General features: G+C 40.7%; 2 protein-coding genes across 3 annotated transcripts in view; one reads left to right on the forward strand and one right to left on the reverse strand.

The window, feature by feature from the left end:
• The window catches only part of seh1l (SEH1-like (S. cerevisiae)), a 256,464-nt gene that overhangs the window by 20,840 nt on the left and 217,435 nt on the right, over positions 1 to 18,189 (reverse strand). The window lies entirely within an intron of this gene.
• cep76 (centrosomal protein 76) lies at positions 950 to 15,139 on the forward strand. 2 transcript variants are annotated; one of them, XM_074654529.1, is made up of 13 exons: positions 950 to 1,172; positions 2,577 to 2,732; positions 3,385 to 3,469; positions 3,593 to 3,817; positions 3,923 to 4,108; positions 5,080 to 5,177; positions 5,379 to 5,507; positions 6,920 to 7,111; positions 9,814 to 9,980; positions 11,267 to 11,426; positions 11,919 to 12,092; positions 13,206 to 13,423; positions 14,710 to 15,139. In XM_074654529.1, the coding sequence occupies exons 1-13, from the start codon at positions 1,110 to 1,112 to the stop codon at positions 14,846 to 14,848; spliced, it is 1,992 nt and encodes a 663-aa protein (XP_074510630.1). In that variant the 5' UTR covers positions 950 to 1,109; the 3' UTR covers positions 14,849 to 15,139. The 2 variants fall into 2 exon arrangements, with proteins under 2 accessions (XP_074510630.1, XP_074510631.1); XM_074654530.1 differs by lacking the exon at positions 950 to 1,172 and adding an exon at positions 2,434 to 2,499.

An 18,189-nucleotide genomic window follows, 5' to 3' on the forward strand; every position in this document is an offset into this window, starting at 1 on the left:
TTATAATGATGATATTATTAACAAGGAATTTGATGTTCTTCATATTTAAGATAACTCCAAACTGGATCGTTTTGTAAGAGAAGGAGTCTATATTTATGGATTTGTTGCTCAGACAATCATGCACGGATTTCCATAAATTATGAGTTGTGTCACAAGCAAAGAACAGGTATTAATTTAAGGTATTTTGTTCTACCAGCCAGTATTTTCATTTTTTTGTATAGTTTCTGGGATCAATGGTGCTCCTTGTTAAACCAGGATACATTGTTCTAACCAAAGGTTGTCTCAGAAATGTATTTTTGCATCTTTTGTGTTGAAAATCCAGATCATCTATGTTTAGACTTGGTAATTTGGGCGTTGGAGTGTCATTTAAATTGTTTTTAATTAATTGAACAAGTATTCTTGGGATGTTTTGTGTCACCTTAATATAGTTTCTAATAGAACAATCCAAGTTATATTTAGTTTTGAAGTCTTCCAACCTATAAACATAGACTTTCTTATATTTAAGATTACTCTAGTATTTCACATTTGAACATTGTGAAGGCTGAAATCATGTTTATAAATCATTTTCCAATGTAGGAGGACCTGTTATATATGGAAATAAGAGTAACAGGTTCACACCATGGATATATTAAAAGAACACTACAATGTGGACTACAAAAGGGTCCTTTGCTGGTTGTCGCCATGGATTTATGTTGTCGCAGATCACACGGCGATAGGGCAACCAACACAATCCCTGAGTAAAATGGCAAATATTTCTTCAACCGAAATTAATTAAAACTAAATTAAACGTCTGGATAAAAAAGCACCTCGTCAGTGATATCCTACTTGACGTATATTATTTCGTTCTAGGACATAATTGTTGAAAACCACAACCATTTTTATTCAGGCATCAGCAGAGCCGCATTCCCGCTTGCTTTTCCGCCACAGTTTAAACTGGCAGTTGTTGCTATGATCCACTGATCATCCAGGGCTGTCACACAAAAAGTTAGATTATGTTACAGACGACAGATGTTTACAAGGATCGAATATTGCTCAAACGGGTCTATCGTTCCTGATAGTACCCGATCACTAACGTAGTTAGCTATTTCTACTCATCAACTGTCCCTGTAATGTCTCTGCCTCCAGAGAAAGCTTCCGAGCTGAAGCAAATCATTCACAACCATCTGCTCAAGGTGAGCAAACCAACCGGCTTAGTATTTCTACACGTTATTAAACAACATCCCTTTGTGTGCCGTAATCTTTAACATACATGGTTTAGTAGTTATGTGTGAACTTGAAGAGAGACTGGTACGCCAAATGCCATTCAAACATATAGCAATGAATGTCTACTTGCTCACTGAGAACATTGCACACATGATAAATCAGATTTTAATATCTGGCACCACTAAACTCCGTCTTTTATTAAGTTCGGCTGTACTAAATAATATGTATATTATTTTATTCGGTTGGTATGTCCAAGCTAGGGCACTTTAACTGCTCTGCTATCCTCCTATTACGTTACACCCCCAATAGGATTTGCCTGTCTAGCCTACAGAGGTCTGTGCAGACTGTTCATTACTGTTCATACCTCCACAACTATCAGGTCTACATGCATGATCCTGGTCTCTATGGATAGGTAAGACCTCAGAGAATTCATCCCCAGTGTCAGTAACATTGTGACTGTTACTATGCCTGAGTAAATTGTGATGAACCAAAGGAAAAATGTACAATTTTATCCTGGCCTAAAATGTTTTCTAGATTAGACAGTGGATAACACCATTATAGCAATGATGCCATGCACAGAGATGCCACTGAATTCATTCAGCACCTCCTTGACTACAACTGCCAAAGCAGATATAAATAACACAAAGCACAGAGATACTACAAAGGTATTAGTTTAGGATAGGACCAGGCGGACTCTCCATTTGGCCACTTGGATACCCAAAGTGTGCAAAATGGGTTTTCTACCTCTTGAAAGGGAATCTGGCATAAAATACTACTGATATCCACTACAGGAGGCTATGTGCACATAATGGAGCCTTTGACCATGACATTTACCCTGTGCATCATCACATTCTACCATTGTGCACAGTATAAAATCAATAAAAAACAACTAAATTGTATAATTTTGACTCCAAATGGAGTAGTTTTATTATAATAATGAAATACGATCAAGTAAAACTTAGATAAAAAAAAGTCCACCACAGCATTTTATGAAGTTTTTAAAGGCAGTGTTTTAACACACCGAACCCGGTGCCGGGTTCGTCAGGTAAAAGAGGTTAACGGTCAGTATTAGTGTATTGGTCCCGTATGATTTTTCCAGGTAACTGGTTCACTATGAAACCACTATCACCACCACTCTCCCTACACAACACAGTGAAGAACACAAAAGTGGGGCAATGTGATGTCAATGGTAATCATGAATTTGCTGAGGGATGGGGAAAACCAAAGATACACAATTAACCTTAAATGACAAGGATTCTGTATGAACAAGATATTCAGATACCTCAAAGAACATTGGTGAGCTCTGAGATATCTCTTTGTGACTCTTGTTTAGGTGTGAATGTGGTGTTTATTCTGTCTCTTTTGGTTATCAGATGGACATCCATGGGAAGATCCGAGAGGTGCTGGCTGAGACTGTGAGGGATGACCTAGGCCCGGCACATCGTTCTCTGTCAGAGGCGGATTTCCTGCATGCTTTGCAGCGTAGGGGCATCGTCGATGATGTGATGAAGGACCTACACTTTACTCAGGTTGGCCAACACGTAACACACAATTTTCACATTTACATACTTGATGATTAGGCTGACAGCAGTTCACTTTGATTAATTAGATTCACAATTGAAAATAGACTCTTCCTAACTGAATAAGTTTCTTAAAGAGGCCCTATTATGCTTTTGTGCTTTCCCCTTTCTTTTGGTGTGTTATGTAGTGTTTTTGTGCATGTTAAAGGTCTGCAAAGATACAAAGTCCAAAGTCCACACCAAAGGGAGTTACAGAAACACTGCTCCTGAATTGCCTTGATTGAAGTCCCGCCTTTTCTTCTGTAACATGGTGATGTCACCAAGTAATACATTTGCATAATACATGCAGAGCGGCTAGTTTGGTGTGCCCTCAAACAAAGCTAATTACATGTAGAACGGAGCTGGAGCGGAGTCTGAAGAGTTTGGTTTGGTTGACCAATCACAACAAAGTGGGCCAGCTGATCAATCAGAGCAGACTGGGCTTTCAGACAGAGGGTGAAAAGAGGTGCTGCAGCACAGCCGGTATGCACCTGATAATGAGCATAATAGGTCCTCTTTAAATAATGTCATACTAATTTGTACCCAGATGCAGACTAGAATGTCTCTATTTTATGGATTGTATGAATTCAATCTCCAGCTGACTGTTGGTCTGCTTTGGTAGGAAGTACCCACAACTGCAGAAACAGGAGCCCCTCCAAAGCCTGCTACTCACTTTGTTGACAAGAATATTATTCAGCTGAAAAAAAGTAAGAAACATCCTTTACAAGCTCAAATAAACTAACATAATAGCATGACCTATTTCCTTTCACTCCATTTGTCCTTGTTAATGTTAGAACGGTTAAGTGAAAACATTCTTTTCATTCTCTCAGCCAATATTGACCCGTCCAGGCGGTACCTGTATCTCCAAGTGCTCGGCGGTAAGGCCTTTCTGGAGCACCTCCACGAGCCGGAGCCTTTACCCGGTCAGGTGTGTTCTACATTTACGCTCTACGTGCACTTCCGCAACCAGAGGTTTCGCTCCAAGCCAGTGCCCTGTGCCTGCGAACCGGACCTGAAGGAGGGTTTCCTCTTAGAGATCCACAGAGATGGCACAGGTACGCGTACATTATCACTGTTGGTGCCAGACCAACTTATTGTCAGACTTCATGTTGCTTAATATATTATCTCTACTGAGTTTGTAATTACTTTTATAACTGCAGGAGAAGGCAGCAAAATGGCAGACGCGACCACCATGCTGTCTTTGTGTGACCCGGTTCACTTGGTGCTGATCAAGACGGACACCTCCAGCGAGACGACGCTGGTCTCGTCCTACTTCCTGGACTGGAGGACAGTCCTCGGCTCACCTAGTGGGAAGACCTGCTTTGCTGTGGAGCTGATGGGAGTTGGTGAGGATGAGGAAGGGGGATTCTGCTGCAGTGAATACAAAAGTCAAAGTGTGATACTGCATTATTAATGCATTTCTTTTTAATAAGGTAACATCTCTATGGCTAGGAGTGAAGAATGATTAATGCAGTTCACTGGTAAAGTAGAGTAGAGACAGACTGGAGGAAAACAACCAATCAGAGCCGAGCTGGAGTCTGCCATCCAGCCGCCGTCTCTGAGCAGCTGTCAATCACTCGCAAACTCCGATCAAGCGGTCAAACTAGGCAGCGCTGATCAAATATGAATCAATATCTGTTACAGAAATGCCTATTTCTCTCCACAAATGTTTTCAGAAACATCTTGTAGTGTACTGTGTAGCTATAAAATGAGAAAGTTTGTGACCCAGCAGTCTTGGAAATACCAAGCACCGCCCATCAGCCGGAGCACAGCCAATAGGAACGTTCTCTCTCTCTGAAATGACCTGTGATTGGCCAAAAATCTCCCATCACAATAGATTTTTTAAAGCCTGAAAACAGCCATGAGGAGGTGTAGAAGTCTAGTTATCTCTCAGAACACTTGAATTACAATATGCTGAAAGGTTATTTTGGAATTTTTGCCCAATGACGCCAAAAATATACTGCCTACTGCCACTTTAAATACAAAAGACTCTGGCGGACTGTGGTCAACGGCCTATGCTCCACAAAAAGGAGCGATAGGCTTTGAATGAATGAATGCCACTTTAAATTGAAGAAGTGTCTGCCTGCAACCCATTTTTTCTCTCTAAAAGTCTGAGATTTCTTCATTTGAAAAACATTGAATAATCTAAAAGTACAATCTGTAGTATTTTACAATAAAGATCAGAGAAAAGTAAAAAAAAAAAAAAAAAAAAATTCTTCTTTCCTGTCCCGTTAATGATGTTGTTCCTAAGGTTTTAGAAAAAACATGTGCAATTTTGTCTCTTCCCAGCTCTAAGTGATGTGGCATGTATTTACAGGAAGTGAATGTAAAATCGCAGCTGGTGTTTTGACTGTCAACCTGGAGCTCTATCCTCCTCTTACAGAGACTCTGAGCGCTGACATCATCAGCACACAGGTCAGCACACTGGAGTCTCTTCATCTCTCTGTCTGTGTTTATTCATCAGATTCATTGTTCATGAATAAAGCATGAACTAATAGTGAATCATTACACTAGAATTCCATTAATGCTGTTAAGAATCAATCTTCCTCAGAGTTGATATGAAGGCATCATTGCTTTATTTTTGGTAGCTGATGTCACTGTGTGCTTCTCATTCAGCAATCACTGGAGAGGCAGAGGACGGCGGAGAAGGAGAGGCTCTTCTTGGTTTATGCCAAACAGTGGTGGAGGGAGTTCCTCGAGATACGTCAATCACACCAATCCAAAATGGTCAAGATCTTTGCACAGGTTCGTTTAAATTCACTTGTTGGGGAGGAAAAAAAACAAACCTTTATATGACATCGTTTTGCATACTTTTAAGGACTTTTATTCCTAAACTAGGCAGTTTCTTTAAAGGGGATATATCATGAAAAACTCACTTTTCCAGTGCTTGTGCACATACATTTGGGTGTCTGGAGAGCCTACCAACCCACAAACTGTGAAATAAGACGACCCAGTCAGTTGTTAGTGGGCTGCCTAGATCAGAAAACATGTGATTCAACAAGCCCTTCAGATTTGGCTCCCCTTCCTACGTCACATGCAGGCTCATTATCGCCCACAGCTTGGGCAAACCACCCCCTACACCTTCTCCCAACCCACTTCCACTCCATTTGTGTGTTCATGTGGAGGATCCACCATATTAAGTTCCATCCCAAACCAATCAGCGGGGAGTGGAAGTGCGTTATAAAACCCTCCAACAGCGAGCCTACATCGATGCTGACTTACTGGCCGCGTGCAACGGCGTACAAGTGTACCACTCAAACTAAATAGATATTTAACAAACTTACGGTTACATTGTATTTGTCTAGTCTAGAAAATGGTAGACGTGTTCATTTGATTGTAAAATGTTGTATATTTACAGGTACTGTTGCAAAAACCAAGCAGGTCATAAACATCAGAGTTAAAAAACGAGAAGATGTTTACAAAAAAATAGAAATGCCACCACAGAAGCATGGGAGTAAGTTTTATTTGTTTGTTTCTCTGTATATTGCATGTTATTTTTATTCCTAACATTGTGAACCTTTGCACGTCCTCTCCGCTCGATACGAAACCATGGTTACGAAACGTTACGACGTACGTTTCTGTCAGAGAGAGGGTAGTTTGTCCCAAAGCTTGCCGCTGTATTTATACCTTAGTGAAAGGTGCTTCATTCAGCTGTGAGTGTGACTATAAACAGAGTTCACTCCGTCATGGAGTGGGAGTGGAGGTGGTCTGCTTTTCGGGAGGCGGGGCTTAAAGAGACAGGCGCTAAAACGGAGCGTTACACACAGAGGGTGAATACAGGTATATTCATGCAGACGGTATGAGGAAAAATAATGTTTTTTGAACATTAAAGCATGTAAACATGCTCTAGTAAAAACCTAAAATACAAGTATGAACCTGAAAATGAGCATGATATGTCCCCTTTATTCCCATCATCTTTATTAGACCTGTGGAGTGAATAGCAGAGGGACTGGGTTACATACAGACACTGATAAGGGAGTTCCACAGAACAACCTAATTCATTTGCTGTTTGCCACTCATACACTGGTTTAGTGAGTTAGTGGTTTGGGGAGAGGACTTCTCATATTCCTAACCAGTTTAGGGAGTATTGAATCCTGAAATCCTCAAATCCATATCTGCTCCAAGCTGTCCCGTTACGTCTGAGTGTGTCTCTGCAGGATGAGAACGGCGTCAACAGGCCAGCGTGTTCGTACGTGCGTGTCCTGCGGGCGGGCAGGCTTCTGGAGAGCCCTCGACAGGCGGCCCGCTTCGTCAGCCTGCTGGCCCTCGAGAAGGCCCCGGTGGTGGGGGGAGGAGGAGGCAAGCAGGAGCAGTGGTGCACACTGATGGCTTTCCTGTGTAGAGGGAAGGTAAGGAGAACTGGCCGGCGCCTTGGCAGCCACCAGAGAGATGGACTCATTTTTTCAGATGACAATGCACTTACTGTACTGCTAGATCCGTATTGTCAAAGACAGAGACGGCGGCAGGTTTATAGTCTTTCATACTAAAATTCCTGTTAAACCTGCAGTAGGCAGAATGTTTTTGGCATCATTGGGCAAAAATTCCATAATAACCTTTCAGCATATTGTAATTCAAGTGTTCTGAGAGAAAACTAGACTTCTGCACCTCCTCATGGCTCTGTTTTCAGGCTTTCAAAAATCAGGTCATTTCAGAGAGAGAGCATTCCTATTAAGCGTTCCTATTGGCTGTGCTCCGGCTGGTGGGCGTTGCTTGGTATTTCCTCAACTGATCTCAACGTGGCTGCCGGGTCACAAACTTTCTCATTTTACAGCTAAACAGTACACTACAAGATGTTTCTGAAAACACTTGAGGAGAGAAATAGGCATTACAGTAACAGAATATTGATTCATATTTGATCAGCGCTGCCTAGTTTGATCAGAGTTTGTGAGTGATTGACAGCTGCTCAGAGACGGCAGACTCCAGATCGGCTTTGATTGGTTGTTTTCCTCCGGTCTGTGACATCTTGCAGAGGCCATTAGGAGCAAGCACCAGAGCACACCGGAGGACACAGAGGCACATGATTTTTTTCAAATTACCTGTCTCATGCACTACTGTCAGGCTAGTCTTTGGCAAGCTCTTTTCCCTTTTACTCATCGTGTTTACATTCTAACATTCAAACTCAATGTGATACTCGTTTCCCAAACGGTCACCATTACAGAAGTAGCAGCAGACTCTTTGATTCATATCCAGGCCTTTACATCTTCTACTGACCTTAGAAAGTTGCAAATAGTCTGTCAGTTTGGTTTTCATTCATACAATACTTCCTATTTTCTTTGCTTCTGTGTTTTTAGCAAACACCAGATGATCAACCTGATATACATGTAATTTCATTCTGATCGCAGAGTCAAATGTATTGTATCTCGGCATATTCTCCCACCACTGACACATATTTGACTTGACAGATTGAGAGTGTTATGAGCAGTAGACTCTCATTTGAAACATGCACTCAGTGGGTGCACTCGTGTTAAACGTGCTAAATGTTTTTGCAAACCTTGCAAGAGAGACCCGAGTGCAGCTGTGAGAAAGAAAGACAAACATAGCCAGACAAAGCAAAAAGACAAATGCATGCAACAACTATAACCAGACAACAAAAGCACATATACATATAAAGAGCATAGCTAGACGTAACAAAAGCACATACAGCATCAGAGACAATCACAGACATCACTAAATAGATTCAAAGTTAGTTTAAAATCGGCCAATGCGATGAGACATTCAAGCTTCTCCAAGAGTCAGAAAGCATCAAGTAAACTTGGTTCAGCTGCTTGGTTCAGCTTACATTTACTCCCATTTCTGAGCAAAGCTGATTGTGTCATTTCTGAGAAAGAAGGATTTGTGCCGAGTCGACTGACTGATGCATTTTCATCTCCGCTAGATAGTGGGGAATTTCCCCAGACCACCACAGGATAAATGTTCCCTGCCTCTCCTCTGTGAGTGGCTGGCAAGACAGACACAACGCAACTCTCACAAAGTGGCCCTTGTCAGCTGTGATTTATGAGTTTCATTCCAGGGAAAATTAATTTAGCCTCATCAGTCCCCAGCCTGTTCCGATGCTGCCGTCCATATTAGCACTTCTGGGGAACATCTATCATTCTGACTTGCCCGTAGCCCGAGCCAGCACACAGCCAGCACACAGCAGCAGCAGCTCAACCCAGGCCTCTTTACCGGAAAAGTTGTACGAGTGAAATAAGAGTTGCTTACTGCCATGGACAATTTGATGACTACAGAGCTTATTTCCTCTCCAGCAGACTGTTCCTGTCTATGTTCAACACTTCTGAGAAAGGCTAACAGTGCGGTGAAAACAGGATATTGTGTTTCTGTTTAAACAGACTGTTGTAGTGACAAGATGAATTAGACAAGCATTTCTTCAAATCTGTCTAAATATAGGCAGTATGAATAGGTCAATTATTTGAAAATAAGAGCTGAATATTTCAAAATAAAAGTTGTTATTTAGAAAATAAAGGTGTAATATTTCAAGATAAAAGTCGCTATATTTGGGAAATAAAGTTTGAATATTCCAGGAATAAAGTCGTAATATTTGGAGATAAAAGTTTTTATATTTTGACAATAAAGTCGTAATATTTCAAGAATATTTGTGATATATAATCTGAATATTTCAAGAATAATATAATAATATTTCGAGATGTTAATACTGTAACACCCATCGTACATTTTTGCTTCGTACCCAAGAAACACAGAGGCTTTTTAGAGAATAGAAATTAATTGTCGACCTTTGAGAATAAGATATGTGTAACTAAATAATCTAAGTTGAAAGATCAACCACATGTCATGATCCTCTGTGAATGGAGCTCGCTAGAGGCTCATTGTTTGTCATAACAGGGTTAGAGGAATCTGTCAGCAGCTCCAAAGAGCTGCATGAACTAAATTGAACCGGGGAAAAGAATCCTTTTGTTCTTGAAGTACAGCTGACATTTAATGTTAAAAAATAAATGTATTGTCCTTTTATTAAGGTTAAGAGAGCTCTAAACATGACGTTGATAATATACTGTACTTTCCATATTTCATGCTCATCACTGTGCGTCCTCCCCAGGGGGACTGTGAGGACCACGCCACCCTGCTGTGCAGCCTGCTGCTGGGCTTCGGCCTGGATGCGTACGTGTGTGTGGGCACCAAAGCCAAGGGAACGCCACACACCTGGGTCCTGACCCGCGGTACTGATGGGAGCATCACCTTCTGGGAGAGTCTGACGGCACACAGGTTTTTACATTTTTGTCGTTCTTCAGACAGATGAGAATTTATGTAACACAGCTGCTTTTACTGCTCCCCTGTTAATATTCATGTGTTGGATACCTTTTAACAAAATGCTAACAAATGATGCATATTTAGGGAAATTTTCTTTGAAAAACTCCAATATTTCACATTTTGAGTTTTTCTATAAGAAATCTAAGAAATCATTTGAACTACACTGCATTTTTTTTCTTTTTGCCCCAGTTAGCTCATTTGCCAGACATTGTGTGTTTGTCAGCTGGATATCTCAGAATACTGTTTCCATGAAATGTGGTGGCCAGGCTCTGGGCCAAGAAACAACTGATTACATTTTGTGGTTACTCAGTTCTGGGATTTTGTCCATCAGTTATTGTTTAGGCCATAACTCACTTATCTTGTAATGGAGATTGACTTCATTTCATTTATTTTGTTGATTCAGATATTTGATTACAGCTGATTATCAGTTGTTTTTAAGGAGCTTTTTTTTTTTTCTTCGGAAATATTTTTGTCTATTAAACATATTTGTGTCCCAGCCTGTAGAGATTACTTTTTTACTTCATGGTAGTACTTGGCTTTAATTTTTCCGGTGTGGCGTAACTTAAAGTGGCAGTAGGCAATATATTTTTGGCATCATCGGGCAAAAATTCCATAATAACCTTTCAGCATATTGTAATTCAAGTGTTCTGAGAGAAAACTAGACTTCTGCACCTCTTCATGGCTCTGTTTTCAGCCTTTAAAAATATCTAGCCCGTGACGGGAGACTTTGGCCAATCTCAGGTCATTTCAGAGAGAGAGAGCGTTCCTATTGGCTGTGCTCCGGCTGGTGGGCGGTGCTTGATATTTCCTGAACTGATCTCAATATGGCTGCCGGGTCACAAACTTTCTCATTTTACGGCTAAACCCTACACTACAAGATGTTTCTGAAAACATTTGAGGTGAGAAATAGGCATTACAGTAACAGAATATTAATTCATATTTGATCAGCGCTGCCTAGTTTGACCGTTTGATCGGAGTTCGCGAGTGATTGACAGCTGCTCATAGACGGCAGACTCAAGATCAGCTCTGAGAAATGCTGCAGATGCCGTTAGGAGCACCGGAGGACACAGAGGAACATGATTTTTTTCAGATTACCTGTCTCATGCACTACTGTTGGGATATAGTGACCGTTTTATAAAAATAACTTTTTCTAATCATATTTGCTCCATTTCTACCCACTGCAGCCTTAATAGATTGGGTAATAATACTACTTATTTTCTATCATTTTGTTGTCTGGTCAGATACCTGCATCAGGCCATAGACCCAGATGCCCCGCCCTTGGCCCCCCAGCCCAAACCCTCCTCCCCCTACCGCACCGTGGGCTGCGTCTTCAACCACCACACCTTCCTGGCCAACTGCCAGCCCTCCGATGCTGTGGTGCTTTGTGTCTTTGACTTCCAGGTAAGAGACTGGTGTCCCTTACAGTTTCCCCACAGATTAAACACATGTTACTTATATTTCATGATCCATTGTTGTATTTGTTGATTATTATGGCACTTTGAGTGATGAAAAGGTGTCACTGAAATGTCATTATGGTGGTAACATCTGTTTGTTTGGCCAGGTATCGTGTTAATAGTCAGGGACAGGGTTTGGTGAAATGAGTTTTGATATGAAAATCTTCATTTACGCCGCATGTTAAAGCAGCCAGAGAAGATCTAATGAAATGGACAGTGGTGATTTGAAGTCAGACACAGGTAGCCTGGAGGAGAGAGCAGTGGGTTTGATGGTTTGCCAGGGAAATTGAATCTGTTCCATTCATCAGTGGCTCCTGTCCTGTCATGTTACCCTGAAGGAAGGCAGCAAACCCCCAGCGGCTACAGTGGAGTGGTTCTCTTGTGTGAAGGGGAAAAAGTAAGCCTAGATAAGAGCATTTTCCTCCTCCTTTCCCTTCAGAATCAGTCTCGGTGGAAGGCGATGAGCGAAGAGGCTCTGAAGTCTGTTTGCGCCCCGGGCTCCACCACCTCTCTGCCCCCTCTGCCTCCACTCTGTGCCCCATCTCTGGATGCCGCTGCTGCCAGCAACCAGCTGGAGCTGGAGATGCGCTACCTGGTTTCTGAGCACAGAAAGGTAAAACACAGTGCTGGACTAGATATGGACCCTTAAAGTTTGGGAGTTAAAGGTTATGTCTAAGTCACCTGGGGGGCTGTGCTGAGAAAGAAAGCTGCTGAGAGGGTTCAGTGAAAGCTATGGTTGTCAGCCTGTAAAGTGAAATGTGGAAATGTGGAAATTCGGGGAAAACAAGTTTTCACGCTTGGCCGAGGTGGAAAAAAACAAAAAAAATGCGACAAAGTGCAATAGCAACAGACTGAGTGAATAAATCATGACGTACATGAAGCATGTGACTTATTTGTAACTTGAGCTTCAACTCAAGAGACGAAAACATCAGATCTGTGCGGAGCGATGAGGAGACTGTAACCATCTTCAAATTAGATATTCTGGAAATGTGGTTAAAATGTAGAGCTGAACAATTTTGAAAAAAAGAATCGCTAATTGTGATTATTTTGACTGATATTGCAATTGTGATATGATTTGCGATATTAGAGGGAATGATCATTTTCAAAGCATTATTCTCATTTTCATTGAAAAACATTATTAAAATGATAATGGTGTGATTTTTGCAGTGATCTGTACCAAACAAAGATATAGAATAGGATGTGTGGATCAGGACATCTCTGCAGCAACACAATATTTCATTTAAAATGGTATTTTGACACACATATTGCCTTTAACAAATATTGCGCGTCCTGCGATTTAGTACATAGTAAGCGATATTGCCATTTCGATAAAATCTTGTTTAATTGTGCAGCTCTATTAAAATGTGTCCAACATCTGGAAACCCAAATATCCCATTTCAGATTACAAAATATGATATTTAAAATGAGATTAAGTTGAATAAAATCATGATGTGTATTTTGGAATTATATAATGAAATGAAACACCAGGGTCAAGCAGTTTCGATTTTTAACATAATATTATACTGTATTCTGAATTGCATTGAATTGCACTGAATCGATTGACTGTAAAAAATAACTCATAGCATGGTGAGATATCACTGGGGGGGAAGTGACAAAGCATGCGTGTGACCCTTTAAGTGCCATCGACCAATTACAGGTTAGGTTTTTTTTGTCTTTGTGAGATTTACTGAGCAATGTCTGAGCTGTACGGCGTTCTCTCCTCCAGGACCTGGAGCTGGCGACAGTGTGGGACGACCACCTGTCCTACCTGCTCTCCTCGGCACTATCGGCCTACGAGCTGGAGCGCTGCACCGGCGTCTCCTGTGGCAACGAGGAGTTCCAGGACGCGGTGAGGAGGGCGGTGCCAGACGGACACACCTTCAAAGGCTTCCCCATCCACTTCTTGCACCGCAACGCTCGTAGAGCCTTTGCCACCTGCCTCAGGTGAGCTAGTGGGTAGCATGGGGAATGTGTGCTTAAAAAATCAGCAGCAGTATACTCCACACCTAATCCTGCCTTTATATTCAACGCTACTTCAGGTTTGTTTTGTGGCATCCATGCCTAATAAAGAAGGAAATGATGGCTAGAGCAGACACAGCCTAAGAGTTCCTCAAACTGAACTTTATAAATAGCACGACTCTGTGAAAATACAGTGGGAAAAAAACTCTGAAACAGTCAGATAAGATTGTTGACCCCATCCAGGGAACTGTGTAATGGATAGCGGTGAAAGAGGCCGTGGGAAAATTTCAACAAATTCTGGAAAGTCGCCTGCAGAGCCATCCATTTTGCTTGTGAGAAGACTTTGTTTGCACTATACCTCAGGCGTTACAGCAGCAAATCCGTACCAGCTGCAGTGTATCGCAGCAGATCCTGAACTCAGTCCTCCCTAGAGAGAGAGAAGATCATCTCTCTACAGGGACCCACAATACCATTACATGTTTCTGTTACCAATCCTGCCAGAATTGAACACACAGTGCTCAGCTGTGCCCTGAGCTCCTGGCAACTCACATTAGACTAACATCATAGATTGAAATCTGGCTCTAAATTCACCGTCCATATGAAATGTACCATGTGGTGAGTTAGCTAGCAAGTTAACTAATGGGAAAAGGTACTTTCGAGTATTTTTATTTCCATTGGTAGGGCGTTCCAAAAATGTATTCCTTTTACTAAAAAAAATGAGTGACCGAAGGTTGTTTTACCCCGTGCCACTTTGCAGTGACCAGTTGTTGATACCCTAGTGGTTATTGGTATTCATTTTTATGACATATGGACAAAGTGCAGCTGGGCCGAGATTGTTCACACATTTAAAAAATCTATTTGATAAAAGAAAACTTGATAAAACTATCAAACCTGGGCAGCTTATACTTTTTCGTATTATACAGTGGTGCCATTTAATTTGCTTTTGATCCATCATTTTCAATTCATTTTATAAAATAAATGTTTTACAATAAAGAATGAATGGAAATAGATGCCTTAAAACTCCTCAGTTAGCATTAGCATGCTCAATCAAGCTACATCCCACATGGTAACAGCTAACTAGTAAAAGCTAGTAATAAACTGTGTACTATAGGCTACTACCTGCTGCTTATATGAAATATAATAAATATATATGTATTTTACCTATTTTTATTTAGGGAAAAAGAATCTTCCCTATGTATATTATGCCTATTTTTTTTTTATAAAAGACTTTGCAGTACATCTTATTCCATCCTCTGTGTCTTCCTGTGCAGGTCTCTGTTCTGTGAGGAGATCGTGTGTTGTCGTGGCGACCATGTGAGGCTCGCGGTCCGTGTTCGTGTGTTTGCCTATCCCGAGAACGCATGTGCAGTGTGGCTCATGTTTGCATGTAAATACCGCTCTATACTCTGACCATCGGACGGATGGTACCCAAAAACTACCGGCTGATGTTGCACACTGATAGCGGACAGGAGGGACACCACAGGCCTGCTTCTTAGAGATTTGTGGATGTACATAAGAATACCTGGACCCATGATGAGACTAGATTTAAATGAAGTTGTACTCAGCGACATGTGCACAGACATGTTTGTGGCTCCGCTGTGATGCTCAGGCCTTTATAGACTCTTCATTTGTACAGTTATTTACACTCAGACTTGTATTTAAATATCTATTTTTGTAAATAAATGGAACTTTTTTTAATCTTACTGTGTACTGTTTTAGAGGCCTTATTGAAGACATTTTCCAAAAATAATATTTAAAAAGATTCTTTTAAGTGGCATTTACTTTAATTCTTGACATAATTGCTTTGGTTCAGTTTTCACATCAAAATTGCAAAAAATCTGTAACATTTTGGCCTCAAAATCTCACATAGCACACAAAATACAAAATTTAAAAAAAAAAAAAAAACACCCGTATCAAATTAGGTTGAAAAAAAATTGAAAATACGTAATTAACTCAAAAAGTTAAATGAAAACTTTAATTTGAGTTGCTGAGTATGCTGCAATACTGTAAATATATATATGATGAAGTGTTCTTTATATTAAACTATGAATCTATATGAGACAAAAGGACAGCTGTGGCTGTTCTTCTCTGCATCACTTTACTCTTTCTGTTCTGTATCGAACACAAAGTTCTTTTTTCAAGACATCAAATCTTTCTCAGAAGTCTAGTTATCTCAGAACACTTGAATTACAATATGCTGAAAGGTTTTTATGGAATTTGTGCCCAATAATGCCTAAAATGTACTGCCTACTGCCACTTTAAGGCACCGTGGATGTATTATTATTATTATTATTTTTTAAATGCTATCAATAAGACCTTTTAAGAGTCCAACATGTGCAAAAAAAACATTGTAAAATGTTCATTTGTAATACATTAACGCAGCACTAGATGGCGTGTTAAGACAAATATTGGATGCAGCTGTGGCTCTCTGCTCCATCCTGGTGCTGTGTGATGCAGCACAGTAGTGAGCATCTTTAAATACAGATGGAATAACATGACATGTGGTCAGTTCACTGGTCCACTCCAGCACTCACTGCCTGATAGAGCAAGATCAAATCACTGGGTGTGTATTTAATCAATAGATGGCATAACAAATGGAGCAATCATTTAGAAAACCCCCCCGCTGCAGGGAGAACTAAAGGATGGAAATTGATTTCATTTATGTTGCAAGATATTTTTCACGAGCCCCAGTAAAGCCATTATTCTGACTGGAGAGCCACTGAAAAACCCCACAGGCGAGCGTTGCCTTCTAATTTTGAGACTGACTGATTGTGAAATTGCAGAGAGGGCGAAGTGACAGCTGCCTGGTTGAGTGAGTTATTGTGCGGTTAGGAGAAGTCAACCCGGAAAGTTTTCGCCCTGATTGAAGTGCTCTATTAATTGACACGCAGAGGGTACTTTTGTGTGCTTTGCTCTGCTTCTTTGTTGTTGTTGTTGTTGTTGTTGTTTTATGCCATATTGCACAGTGCTGTTCTGAGTTCTGGGGGAATCGTTGACACATCAGCCCAAACTTTGACAAGAAGCCTGTGAGGATGGCCAATTAATTCGATTTTTTCCGGGAGCTAATTTGCAATTCTGCATTTGCCCCAGAGTTGTTGAACACGAGGATCAGGAGGGAGGCTGAAAGAGCGAAATGGAGAGCTAATGAATAATTCCTCCCTTTTTTCCTGAATGTCACACACACACACACACACACACACACACACACACACACACACACACACACACACACACACACACACACACATGCACACACACATGCACACCTCCGCTCCACTCATTACTGTATACCACAGGAAGAATGTACAGCACAGGAAGTGTTTGATGCTGGGAACTCAGGTAAGTTTTCAGCCCATATTAAACAGCAGCACTCAGGTGTAATTGACTAATAGGTCCTGTGGGACAGGAGCTACTGTACGAAACAAGAAGAGAAGAGATGCTGTTTTTTTTAGTGTAAAAAAATCATCCCTCACACCTTGCATCTCAACACTGCTGCTGACAGTGTTTGCATCCAGGTGAGAGTTTCAAATGAAATATTTCTGTATAAACTGTTAGTGTGTGGTAGTGCCACCTTTACTAATCACATGTGTAAGAGGATGTGCATTGTTACCATGAACAAAACAATGAATTGATTATCAGTTTCACAGCATAAATGGCCTTGCCGTCTGTATTTTGGTAATTATCAGGATATAGATAGAATGCAGGTGGAAATTATCTTCCGATTCAGTTTGAATTATCGTGCGTACGCTTTATTTTTCACACATACTGTATAATCGTCTACCTCTTCTGAGGTGGCATCAGCTGCTAATGAGTATTTTCCATCCTGCAGTTCACAGGTATTGTCAATAACTGCATCATCAGTTGTTAATAATGGTGTTGATTGGGAGAAATTTATATTGTAGCTCGCAGCCAACTTCAGCGTATTACTGTGGCATGTTTGTTTATTATGCCTCGCGGTTAAAGATCAATTTTCATTGAGAAATAATTTAGAAAAACATCTCAAATAATGTTAATAATTTTTAAAATATCAAATAATTTTTACAAAATTGCTATATCATGTATCTCTTCGTACTGTGAGACTTGTCTCTTGTTGCACCATTTTACTGGTCTGATGTCCCAAAATTCCTTAAGGATGCTGGTTTGGTACTGCAACTGTTTTCACAACTCGGTTAACAATTAATAAAAAAAAACAAGCTTTTGATTGTATGAATAAGTACAAAATATAAAAAAAAAATGTGTTTCATTTAAGTAAAAAAGGTCAAATATTTTGTGCCTTATGTGCTCACTAATCTTAACCTAAATTATACTCAGTTTTGCAGAACAACATGTAGTAACAGTATGTGGTGTCCATCAGTGTTCATAAGAATATAAAGTACAGTATATATATATGACCTGAACTTTTCAAGCCACCTGCAACCTTTAAAGCATTGCTGTAAGGTGACAATGCCAAGGCCACAAACGTTACACAGTAATTGTTCATCGTGTTGAGAAAAGAGGACTCATTTAGTAAATGATGGTCCCATTGAGAGTCAAATAAATCATAAAGCAGGGGATGCTTTAGGGCGTGGCTACCTTGTGATTGACATGTCGCTACCGCGGTGTTGTCCGTGTTTCCGTCTTAGATCTTTAACCCTTTCACAGTGTGTTTTCAGCTCATCAAAGTTAAAAAAATGTCTTATTCAGAGTTTGCTTGTACTTAGCTCCACCCTCTCGCCTCATTTCTGGTTGCAAAAAAACAAGATGGCAACCGT

Source organism: Sebastes fasciatus, chromosome 12 (genome assembly GCF_043250625.1).
Source record: "Sebastes fasciatus isolate fSebFas1 chromosome 12, fSebFas1.pri, whole genome shotgun sequence".
Lineage (NCBI taxonomy): Eukaryota > Metazoa > Chordata > Actinopteri > Perciformes > Sebastidae > Sebastes > Sebastes fasciatus.

Excerpts from the sequence above, each read along its gene's own strand:
- cep76 (XM_074654529.1), top strand. The coding sequence starts at position 1,110 with ATGTCTCTGCCTCCAGAGAAAGCTTCCGAGCTGAAGCAAATCATTCAC. Across the intron at positions 4,109-5,079 it reads TGTGGAGCTGATGGGAGTTG|GAAGTGAATGTAAAATCGCA; the intron begins GTGAGGATGAGG and ends ATGTATTTACAG. Across the intron at positions 5,178-5,378 it reads CTGACATCATCAGCACACAG|CAATCACTGGAGAGGCAGAG; the intron begins GTCAGCACACTG and ends CTTCTCATTCAG.